Genomic DNA, 12,442 nt, shown 5'->3' with positions numbered 1-12,442 from the left:
CATAGTCATCTACTCTGATCTTCTGCACTTTGCAGGCCACAGAATCTCACCCACCCCCTCCTGTAATAGAGGAGTGACAGTGGAACTGGGAAGGCTGGCTTTCACAGTCTCTTTTCAGAAGGACATAGTGTTACATTCTCTCAATATCCAGCTGCACCTTAACAAGGACAGGGAGCCTGTATGATAAGCTCAGGTAACATGAACTGAGCCAGCGCTAGGCATAAGCAGACTAAGCAATTGCTTGGGGTCCCCAGAGCAGCTCAAGACCCACCCCCACATTCATTGTTTATTATGTATTGGGGGTTGGAGGGGAAATTTTCCTGCTTAGAGCCCTCAATGGGCTACCACTGCCACTGCACCCTCTATTTCTAAACAGCAGTGGGCCACTTGTCAAAATTCACTGAGTAACCCAGAGATTTCTATGATCTTGTAGTAAAAGGACACCCACTGCTGAGATCTCACTTTGTAAATCAGTGGAGGGGAGGTTGTTTTTAAAGTAGAATCTATATGTGTAAAGGGTGGGCTGTGGCAGGGATGGGGGAGAGAAGGAGGGACTACTATATCTAGAAACAGTAAAGAGGACGGGAAGGGAAAAATCCCGTTTAAGCCTTTTTCCCCACAAATGCTGCACTATTACAGTGCATGAACAGCAACTATTTAACACCATAAAGTAATATGAGCGCACACTGTTACAAAGTCATTGATCTGACCAAGTTCTTTGATAGTAGAAGAGTTACTCAGGCAAGAGATTTCTAAATATCCCCAGAGGTGGACAGAGTAAGTGAAATTTGTCACAATAGAACTGGGAAGTCTGCCTTTCCTGGCCTCTTTTCAGTAGGACATAGACTTACACGCTCCAGACAGAACCCCATCTGAAGGTTAATGGACCACCTACTTACAACATTCACTATTTACTCTTCTGAAGTACTCTGTTGTCCCACTTCAGTAACAGTAAATTACTTGCTTAATCTAGACTACAGTTACTCAGAAATCATAGTACATGGAATTTCAGGAGGACTGACTAAAGCTTATTCAATATCACAACCACATATTAATTCTTAGAAGTTTCTAACATGTTGAGAAAGAAGTTTCAGTCTCTGCCGCATTGATTTGTCTTTAGTCCCACTTATGGAAAGTGATTTTGACTATGCATAGTTTAGTTTGGTTTTAGGTTTTCAAAATCAGTTTTATTTACCTTAGATACTATAAATAGACATTTTTCCACTCTAGTTTTCCTCATTACACCTCAGTAGATGTGTTTTGGCTAATGGTTTGCTTTGTGATAGGGCCTTTCTGAAAACTCAAGGGATGTTTGAGATTTCAGTTATTAGGAGAATCAGTAGTTCCACTTCGTGCTTGATTGCAACCAGCAGAAACCTTGGGAACCTTGAGCCTGTTTACATAGGGATAAAGGCTGAGACCACCATCATCACCACCAATAGCCATTTACATGTTAATGAGCGTTCTTGCTTTCAGTGTTGGCTGCAAACATATTAAACACAACTCTGTTCAACATCACCGGAGTTACTGTCTCCCTAAAAGACATCTACATTTTATCACCCAATTTCTTTGGTTGAGTTTAATTAGACTGAAGCCATCACTTACCAGAGAACCATATTACTAAATGCATTGTGTACCTTACTTAGTGAGCTGAATGACAAATCTGAACAACTCTTCTCTACAAGAAAATTACAGATTCACCTCTTGAGCAATTCCTTGTAATTACCTAGAAGTTTGGTGGGAGCGGGGAAGGATGGAGAGAGAAATTCTATTCCAATATGCAAGAGGCAAATACTAACACTTAGGAGCAGGGGAACCCAAGTGCCTCTCACTTACAATAACCCTCTTATAACTCACTGAATGTAAGAGGGATTCCTTTACTCTTTTGCTTGAGGTATCTACTAGAGGCAAACAGAACCATGATTGTTAGAGATCTACAGGTACCCCTGGAAGTTCTTGGCCTTGAATTTAGGTAAGAATACTTCAATCTCATTCCCTTTAAAAGAGAGAGACTATGTTAGTGTATTACAGCAATTAACAATCCCCTTGGTCAGAAAGCTGAGAAAGGATAGCCACCTATTTGGAAAAGCTACTGCAAAGGGGAGGGGGTCAGCCGTCTGGAGGGACATAGGTTGCCACTACAACATATTATAGTCTACTGTATTTGAAAGTAATAGAACATGTTCCTATACTGTTCCTAGACTTTGGTTTATAAGCGTTGTTAATTTACACAGCATGCGAGTAATTTATGGCAGTGCATGGTCTTAGTCACGCTAGTAGCGTCTTTGCACATTCTAATACCGACCAAGAAAAACTGCATTTACATTTCAGCTTTATTTCATCATTAAAACTCATCCCCATTTGCTTGAGCTATTTTTGATCAAGAAAGGTACCCGCCCTACCCCCTAAAATAAGCAGCAGGGCAGCGCTGGTCAGCTCCAGCCAGCGAGGGTGATATTCCAGTCCAAAGTGCAGCAGCCAGGAACAGAGACACAGGGCGCTGGGATTATTTTTGTTTCCAAAATTCGGAATCCGAACAAGAGAATAGGTTCACCCCTGCCCTGGTTACGGCAGGGTCACCGCGCCCCCTGGGGAGAGAAAGCCTCCTCCTAGCGACGAGAGGCACCCGAGGCGTTTCCGAAGCAGCAGGAGTCTCCTCCTAGCCCACGCGGAGTCACGGCTCCTTGGGTGGTGGAGGAGCGAGAGCTGGGGGACTGGCTGCAGGGGCCAGTCTCGCTCAGACGGAGGCTGTACGGCTGCAGACAGCCCCAGCTATTGCCTCTCCTCGCTGGGGTGGCTGGGCGCGCTGCCCTCGAACAGCTTGGGGCTCTCGGTCAGCAGAGGGGCTCGCACCTTGCGCTTCTCCTTGAAGCGGCCGGAGCGGGAGATCTTCAGGTTCCTGCGGCTGCTCCCGCCGCCGCCGCCGGGCTTCTCGCCGAACTTGGGCTCGCTGCTGCTGAAGTTGGGCTGCTGGTTCTCCCGAGAGTCCGGGCCCGGGGGCGCCGGCGGCAGAGCGGGTTCAGCCGGGGGCGGGGGTGCTCCGGCCACCGGCCCCTCTGTGGCTTTTTTCCTGCTGCTGGTCAGCGCTTTCCACCAGGAGCCCGTGGCCGCGGTGCTGTCAGCCATCTTCTCCCGGCGCCCAGCCACCGCCGCCGGGGCAGGAGGCAGCTGCTCCCCGCTCGGGCTCGGCTCACCTGGGCTGCGACCACGTGCGAGGCAGGGAAGTCCCCGGGGCGCTCGCGGCGCGGCTCCTGTGCGGGAGGAAAGGATAGCGAGTGACTGAGCTGCCGGGGCAGGAGAGCGGAGCAACTGACCAGGCTGGGCAGCAGGAGACGGAGAGGGCCCGAGGCCAGGCTGGCAGGCAGCCTGCCCTGCTCCGAGTCACATAGGCAGGGTGTTCTCTACCCGGGGGCTGGCTCTGAGCCCGAACCTACCTGCTGACTACATGCCAGCCGCTGCCACAGGAACTGGGCTGGGCTTCGAAGCCCTTTCAGCCCCAGGTGCCTCTATCACCTGAGCGGGGACACTAACTGCAGGAATCAGACTGGGGTGAGCTGCCTCCGTGAAGGGGGTTGTGGTATAGCCACGATCACAGCACTGGAAATAAGCGCTTTCATTGTGTTAGCGCTTATTTCCAGCATGCCCCTTCCTGCAGTTCTTGATGGATCAAGTAACCACCACTTAGGTCATTAGGAGCGCATCAGGCCTCAAGACCGCTCTCTATTTTGCAGGGATCTTCCTATGACAGTCGGGACAGACTAGGTAGGCGAGGTAATCTCTTGTTATGGACCAGCTCGTCCACCTGCCTTGTCTCTTTCATACCCTGGGATCAGCAGGGCTACAACATTGCAGCAAACAACTCCAGACTGAGGACGGACAAGTCCCTGATATTCTGTCATAAACCCTAGAAGTTCTTAGATTCTTAGCGTCGCAAACTACTACCATTTCCCCGATGTAGAGGATAGGGTTGATACAGATTTAGACCTTTGACTAATCTAAACACAAAGTAGCGATGAGCCGATTCATCTCATTCATTTGGAGTCAATAAAAGCCCCTGCTTTGGAGACTTAACCCTACCCCAAGCTTTGCACGTGTGCAGATCACTAGTAACTGGGGAGAGGGGACTTTGCTTCAACTTTTCAACCAGAGTATCAGATGCTTAGCAGAAGTCATGAGTGCATCTTTGCTCTGGGAGAGCGAAGCCAAAGGTCTTGCGATAGTGCCACTGTTGCACAAGTCATAGCTCCTCTCACAACACTACAGTACTTCCACCAAACCAGACCGGCAGGTGCAGACACAGGCCAGATCAAAATTCAGTTCCGAGTTTGATGGGATTCTTATTCAGGTTTTATCCGAACCAAGCTTCCCCCTCCCCTATCCGGGCCATTGATCCCCTGCCAAAGGTTATTCACCTCTGGCTGCACATAGGATGAACTGCACACCCAGGGTCTCCGTCCCACAAGACCCTGCCCTCCTGCTTTACATCGCAACTCCAAAGCCACCCAGAGAGAGAGCGAGAGAGAAGAGAGTCATTACATACAGAGCCGGTTTAGCCCCAGCTAGTAAACCAGAAAGCTCACACAGGGCCAAACCCATCAAGACCGCACCAGGAGACTTGCCTCCCTCTAGCAGTGGCATGAACAGAAAGGGTAAGAAGGGACAGGTTCCTTGTTCGCTAGCCTGGAGTTAGAGCAGCTCAGCCAGACAGCAGCAGGCTAGTGTAGGGTTTCTCAGACTTTTGTACTGGTGACCCCTTTCTCATACCAAGTCTCTGAGTGCACCCCCCCCTTCTATATTAAAAACACTTTTTATATGTGTAACAGGATTATAAATGCTGGAGGCAAAGCGGGGTTTGGGGTGGAGGCTGACAGCGTGTGACCCCCCCCATGTAATAACCTCATGACCCCCTGAGGGGTCCCAACCCCCCAGTTTGAGAACCCCTGGGCTAAGGGAAGGTGCAGTAGAAGATTCGCTGCCAAGTGGCTGCATCCCTCGCATCTCGCCTGCAGCGCCCCCAAGAAGTTGCCCCCACCCACAAGAGAAGCACGGGGTTGCAGGTGCAGTGTGTCCTATTCCTTGGGAAGCGCAAGCGGGGCAGGGCAGCCAGCCAGCCCATGTCCCCAGCCTGGGCATCAGCCAGGTAGGGTGACCAGATAACAACTGTGAAAAATCAGGAGGGGGCGGGATGGGGGAGTAATAGGAGCTTATATAAGAAAAAGACCCAAAAATCGGGACTGTCCCTATAAAATCGGGACATCTGGTCACTCTACAGCCAGATGCAGGGTCATCAGCGGCAATTGGCCGCATGAGACCAGTCACCTGAGGCAAGTCAGCGTCTGCCCGGGCCCCAGCTAGACCGCGGCGCAGGGGAAAGTTTGGCAGGGGGGCTGGGCCGGGCCCGACCCGCGGGAAAGGCGTTGGGCCGAACGCAAGACCCCGCCGGGCGAGCGCCCCACCTGCAGCGCTTGGCTCGGGCCAGCGGCGGGGAGCGAGCGTGGCCTGGCAGAGCAGGGAAGGAGCCTGGCGGCAAAGCCTGGCCGAGCTCTCACTCACCGGGCGGGAATCTGCGAGGCTCCCTCCGCCCTAGGGCCCGCGCCTGCAGGGAGGAGCCGCGGCGAGTGTCCCTGCAGGGCGGAGAGCGCAGGTAGCCGGCTCCCGTCCCCGGGGAACTCCCGCTGCCAATGCAACAGGCTGCTGCTGCCGGCAGGAAGAGCCCGGGGCCGACCTTCAGGCGCCCGCCCGCCCGCTTTGCGGTGAGCCTCCCAGCCGCACCTTAACAGACCAGTCGGGCAACGTCCGCCGGAGAAGCCACCCTGCACCTCACCATCCCTCCGGGGCGGCCGAGACAGGCTGCGTGGCGGACGCGCTTCAAGGAACCCTTGGTTTGGCCCGCCCGCCTCGCTTTCTGTAGCCCGCCCGGCCGCGTACCTAGCGTGTGAGCGGCAGGCAGGTGGAGGTGAGCCCATTGGCGCTCCCCCACGGCGGGGAAGCTCATTGGCTGCTGCGGAGCCCGGCCCGGCGGGGTGGAACCGCAGCAGCGCCGCTTTCGGTGCCCGGGAGGGAGAGGCTGTGGCTCGCGGGCCGCCTCCGGAGACCAGCCTGCGCCTGCAGCTGGCACAGCGCGGCTCTAGGCGCCGGGCCTCGGGGTTTGTTTGCGCTGAGATCAGGGCCCCAGTTCTAAGCACGGTGCAAACACGTGGGGAGAGACCGCCCCTGCCCTACAGTGCGTCCGCCACAGCTGTGACGGGGGAGGGAATGTGGCCGGCCAAAGTGACACCTCAGCCCGAGCGAGGCAGGACTGGAGCCGCTAGGCAGCGCAGCCCAGCAGAGGCCCTGGCTTCACAGCTACAGGACACATCACGCCGGTCGCAGGGAAGAATTTTCTTTCTTTTGTTTTCAAAATAGAGTCCTCTCTGCCCCCCCCTCCCCTCACCCTGCCCCAATGTTTAACGAAAATGCTCTTGATGATTACAATGTATAGTACAGTGGCTCAATTCAAGCCCCGCTATGTTAGCCATTATATAGGTATTAAACAGTGTTTTCCCCAGGAATTGAATTGGGGGGGGTGGGTCAGGGCTTATGGGGGAGAGACCGTGAGGGTGAAGGTGGGCTGTATGGCACAGTAGTAAAAACTGAAAAAATGTTTCATGACCATTTTATTAGATTTAACTCTTGTTTTAAAATCATCACACAAATTAAAGTTGGCTGCTCAAGCCTTCTAGGAAGCACTACATCTACATCCTTCTTGGTTTCTTGTTATAATTTTGCACAACTCTGTTAATGAACATCTCAGAATGCAGTACATTCATCTTTGGTGGCTTCTTATGTGTCTGATACTACCATTCCTTCAGTTGATAGGCTCATTAGTTAATTCACATGATCAGGCAGAAGGTGACTTCTTTCAGAACACCAAATTCTATTAAATGATGAAAAAGAACACTCAGCTGTAGCTGTTGTGACTGGGAGTAGCAGGAGATGAATTCCTACTTCTTTCGTCCCAGGAAACATAGCATAAAGATCATATTGAGCCACTAATGATGATAAAAAAGAAGTTGAAGTCAAATCTTCATTCATTCATCGTATGATATTCCACTCTGTGTTAAAATTCTCTATTCTGTCCTGAGCACATGGCAGTCCCATTGCTGGTAGTGCCTCACTCCACTCAACTGTTGGTGTTTTATAGGACAGAGATCTGTAAAAGCTATGTAGAGGTTGAGTAGAATCTAGAAGTTGCTGTTGTAGATTTTTAAGAATCAAGTCTGTGTATTTTTTCAGTTGTCTTAACAAACACTTGTCCTCTTTACTCAACTTCTGGACTGAAGTCTTTGCTTCTTCCAGTACTTTTTCAATGGATAGCACTCTCATTGATCCAAATGTAGCTTCTATTGCTGGACAAAGATCTACTACTGTTGTAGCAGATGCCTGGATGGCATTGTTTAATGGCCCAAGTGGTTTCAACAGTAGACTTACAAGAGAGAGAATGGCAATAGTCTTATCTGAACATAGTAGCAAAAATAATCCACCAGCCTCACTACTTAGATCCATCCCATCTTGGTAGGTACTTTCCAAAGTCAGTAATAGCCACTGGAGTAATTTTAAGACAACAGCCAAGGATCACTCATGAGAAAGCCAGAGGGTTTTCCCGGGTTGGACTAATTTGAACTTCAGTCCCAGTGTATCTTCTATATTTTCCAAGATATTCAGTCTTTTTGGACTCTTGCTGAAAAAGGAATATAATGAAGACATTACATTTATAGCTTTTTAAATGTCTTTTGAAGAGTCTGCAGCTCGTACTAGCGCTAGTTGGAGTAGTTGGCCTCTGCAGTGAGTATGGGAAAGACTAGTGTTACACTTTTCTCTGAGCAAAGCTTGTACTCCACCATGTCTTCCAGAGAAGTTTGCAACTCCATCAAATGCACAAGCAGCCATCTGTTTGGGGTCCAACTGACAAGCATTTAAACTCTTCTAAGATGTGGGTTGTCACAGATGCAGCTGATGTGTCTTCTATAACTTGAACATCTAGAAATGCATCTACCACTGACATCAAGTGTAATGTACACAATGACTTAATACTTGATGCCCATTTGCATTGGAGCATTCATCAGCCATGTATGCAAACGTTTTGAATGTGGTGAGAGAGTTCTTCACTTTTTCAGCTGTTGAGTCTTTCACTGCTGCACCACATGCTTCTAGCCAGTCAACTGAATTTCTTGCAGAAAGATAGTGAGCATTTGCTGGTCTTGTTCAGAAACAGTGTTCAACTTCAAGGATGAACAAGTGACAATGCATTTAACATTGGCCTCCAGTTTGTAGTGTGTGTATCTCTTGCTTAAATAGAAAGTATGATGCCACAGCCATGTTTGTTCGCATGAACTGTGTTGTCTTCAGTATTCTTAACAGTATTCTTAACTCTCGCCGCTGTTGTCCTTGGTCAGTGGAGACTGAGTTCAGAGATGCTTTCACATGAGTTCACCTCCCTGGTCAGGGGCAAGAAGGCACCTTGCTCGTTCCTCTGGCCACCATTGTTTGTTGTGCCACTGTTCACTTCATTGCTCTGTTGCCAATGGCCCTGTGCTGTCACCTTCTGCTGCCACCTGCCACTGTGACCGCTGTGAGTACTTGTGACTCAGGCAGACCATCAAGCAAAACACCTGTCCCCCACCCTCTCTCGATGCCCTCTTGATGTCCTCAATCAGCACAGGCTAAGTACAGTTCTATTGCCCTTTACTCACACAATAAGAATAACAGCACTTCATCCTATCTCCCCGCATTCAAGTTTGTAACCCAACCACAGCCAAAATCTATCACTTGGGTAACACAGCTCTGTTTGCTGGATACCTAGGTAGATAAGGTGTGAATATAAATACAGTCTGGTCCTGAAGCCTTTTCTGCCTCCCCAGCTCATCACTAGCAGTCAGGGAGAGCTCATTTAGACTTTGCTTATGAATCATATTTGGAAATTATTAGATTGGTCAACATCACCAAAATAAATCCACTAACATTGTCATAAAAAACAACTGTATAAGGAAGCTAGTCTATGTTCACACTTCTCAAATCTATTATACTTTTTCAGATACATGTATTTTGTCATACACTTTATATGCTTTTAAAGTGTATATTAATGTTTCAATTTCAATTCAGATGTCCAAACAATCACTAAATTGGGAACGCTGCATGTAACTAGTTCACAAAACGGGGGGGGGGGAGGGGGAGGATTCAGAGAGGATGTAGGCATATACAAAGGACTGTCCCTATCCTTAAGAACTCACAATCTCTTGTGGTGTTACCCCAGTCCTTTAACTGGATCAATGTGAGTGGGCCTTTGAAAGCTCCATTGATGGCAGATGTACATCCGACTGCAGCACTGGGATTAAGACAAATACAGGTGATGGGTTTGAGAAAATACTATTTTTTTGGCTAAATATCTGCTACCCCAATGCCTCCTTCTACTGATTTGCTGTGATGCCTGCAAGAAATCTGTCAAAGTGTATCTTAGAAAAAGGATTTGAAAGAGAAGAGGGTAGTATTCGTCTTACAAATTAGATCAGGTAAGGTGCTCTATGGGTATATAACAAAACACATGGCTGCTAACAATGGACAGTTGTTGTCAGCTAAATTACCTGAATAGCTATAGATCCCAGTCAGCTTTTCACGTGTAGAGCGTGCATGAAAATGACATGCTTTTCCAGAAAAATTAATATGTTGCAGTTTTGAAGAAAAATCTCTAAATCCATTCACTCTCACTCTTTAAAAAATTACTGCAGTGAACCCCCCCAAAATAAGAGAGAGCACACAATCTAGTAATTCCAGCAGAGAGGGTGGGAATCAAGATTCTGAGTTGCTGTATAACCTCGGGTAAGAAATTGACTTGTGCCTCAGTTTACTCAGCAGGAAAATGGAAATTGTTTGTCTATACCATTGGGTGTAGCGAGGATAAATTAATCAACGTTTGTCTTCTGAGTTTTATCAATGTCACTGTCACCAAGTAATGAATTAGACCCATATGGATAGGCCACACTAAAACTCATGGGAAGGAGAAAACATACCTGGCAGCAACAGGCTTAGTAAAGATACATTAGCCTACCCTATAGAATGGCAGTAACAGGAGGCTTGTGTAGACTGTGATCCATTCGTAAAAAATCAGAAGGATCTTAGCCATATGGCTTAACTTGGCTTTAGTCTCTCTCCTGCACCAGCAGTCTGAACATAAGAACGGTCAGATCAAAGGTCCATCCAGCCCAGTATCCTGTCTGCCAACAGTGGCCAATACCAGGTGCCCCAGAGGGAGTGAACCTAACAGGTAATGATCAAATGATCTCTCTCCTGCCATCCACTTTCACCCTCTGACAAACAGAGGCTAGGGACACTATTCCTTATCCATCCTGGCTAATAGCCATTAATGGACTTAACCTCCATGATTTTATCCAGTTCTCTCTTAACGCTGTTATAGTTCTAGCCTTCACAACCTCCTCAGGCAAGAAGTCCCACAGGTTGACTGGCGCTATGTGAAGAAAGAAGAACTTCCTTTTATTTGTTTTAAGCCTGCTGCCCATTAATTTCATTTGGTGGCCCCTAGTTCTTATATTTTGGGAACAAGTAAATAACTTTAACTTATTCACTTTTTCCACACCACTCATGATTTTATATACCTCTATCATATCCCCCCTTAGTCTCCTCTTTTCCAGTCTGAAAAGTCCTAGCCTCTTTAATCTCTCCTTATATGGGACCTGTTCCAAATCCCTAATCATTTTAGTTGCCTTTCTCTGAACCTTTTCTAATGCCAGTATGTCTTTTTTGAGATGAGGAGACCACATCTGTATGCAGTATTCAAGATGTGGGCGTACCATGGATTTATATAAGGGCAATAAGATATTCTCCGTCTTATTCTCTATCCCATTTTTAATGATTCCTAACATCCTGTTTGCTTTTTTGACTGCTGCTGCACACTGCGTGGATGTTTTCAGATAACTATCCATGATGACTCCAAGATCTCTTTCCTGATTAGCTGTAGCTAAATTAGCCCCCATCATATTGTATGTATAGTTGGGGTTATTTTCTCCAGTGTGCATTACTTTACATTTATCCACATTAAATTTCATTTGCCATTTTGTTGCCCAATCACTTAGTTTTGAGAGATCTTTTTGAACTTCTTCACAATCTGCTTTGGTCTTAACTATCTTGAGCAGTTTAGTCTCGTCTGCAAATTTTGCCACCTCACTGTTTACCCCGTTCTCCAAATCATTTATGAATAAGTTGAATCGGATAGGACTGACCCTTGGGGAACACCGCTAGTTACCCCCTCCATTCTGAAAATTTACCATTTATTCCTACCCTTTGTTCCCTGTTTTTTAACCAGTTCTCAATCCATGAAAAGATCTTCCCTCTTATCCCATGACAACTTAATTTATGTAAGAGCCTTTGATGAGGGACTTTGTCAAAGGCTTTCTGGAAATCTAAGTACACTTTGTCCACTGGATCCCCCTTATCCACATATTTGTTGACCCTTTCAAAGAACTCTGATAGATTAGTAAGACATGATTTCCCTTTACAGAAACTATGTTGACTTTTGCCCAACAATTTGTGTTCTTCTATGTGTGTGACAATTTTATTCTTTACTATTGTTTCAACTAATTTGCCTGGTACTGACGTTAGACTTACTGGTCTGTAATTGCTGGGATCACCTCTAAAGCCCTTTTTAAATATTGGCGTTACATTTGCTATCTTCCAGTCATTGGGTACAGAAGCTGATTTAAAGGACAGGTTACAGGCCCTAGTTAATAGTTCTGCAATTTCACATTTGAGTTCTTTCAGAACTCTTGGGTGAATGCCATCTTGTCCCAGTGACTTGTTACTGTTAAGTTTATCAATTAATTCCAAAACCTCCCTAATGACACTTACATCTGTGACAATTCCTCAGATTTGTCACCTACAAAGGATGGCTCAGGTTTGGGAATCTCCCTAACATCCTCAGCTGTGAACACTGAAGCAAAGAATTTGTTTCTTCACAATGACTTATCATCTGTAAGTGCTCCTTTTTTATCTCAGTCATCTGGGGCCTCACTGGTTGTTTAGCAGGCTTCTTACTTCTGATGTACATAAAAAAAATGTTATTACCTTTTGAGTTTTTGGCTAGCTGTTCTTCAAACTCTTCTTTGACTTTTCTTATTACATTTTTACACTTAATCTGGCAGTGTTTATGCTCCTTTCTATTTACCTCACTAGGATTTGACTTCCATTTTTTAAAAGATGCCTTTTTATCTCTCACTGCTTCTTTTACATGGTTGTTAAGCTACGGTGGCTCTTTTTAATTTTTTTTTTACTGTGTTTTTAAATTTGGGGTATACATTTAAGTTGGGCCTCTATTTTGGTGTCTTTGAAAAGTGTCCATACAGCTTGCAGGGATTTCACTCTAGTCACTGTACCTTTTATTTTTTGTTTAACT

At 46.9% G+C, this 12,442-nt stretch overlaps 1 protein-coding gene across 1 annotated transcript; it reads right to left on the bottom strand.

Moving 5' to 3' along the window:
- Positions 1-1,207: 1,207 nt before the first annotated feature.
- PRR15 (proline rich 15) lies at positions 1,208-3,355 on the bottom strand. The gene has a single exon (XM_030549329.1). It carries the CDS (start codon positions 3,124-3,126, stop codon positions 2,773-2,775), a length of 354 nt encoding a protein of 117 aa, XP_030405189.1. The 5' UTR covers positions 3,127-3,355; the 3' UTR covers positions 1,208-2,772.
- Between the last annotated feature and the right edge of the window lie 9,087 nt (positions 3,356-12,442).

This window comes from Gopherus evgoodei, chromosome 2, assembly GCF_007399415.2.
Source record: "Gopherus evgoodei ecotype Sinaloan lineage chromosome 2, rGopEvg1_v1.p, whole genome shotgun sequence".
In the NCBI taxonomy this organism is placed as follows: Eukaryota; Metazoa; Chordata; order Testudines; family Testudinidae; genus Gopherus; species Gopherus evgoodei.
Note: the sequence above shows the minus strand (reverse complement) of the source record. Positions and strands in the feature narration are given on the sequence as shown.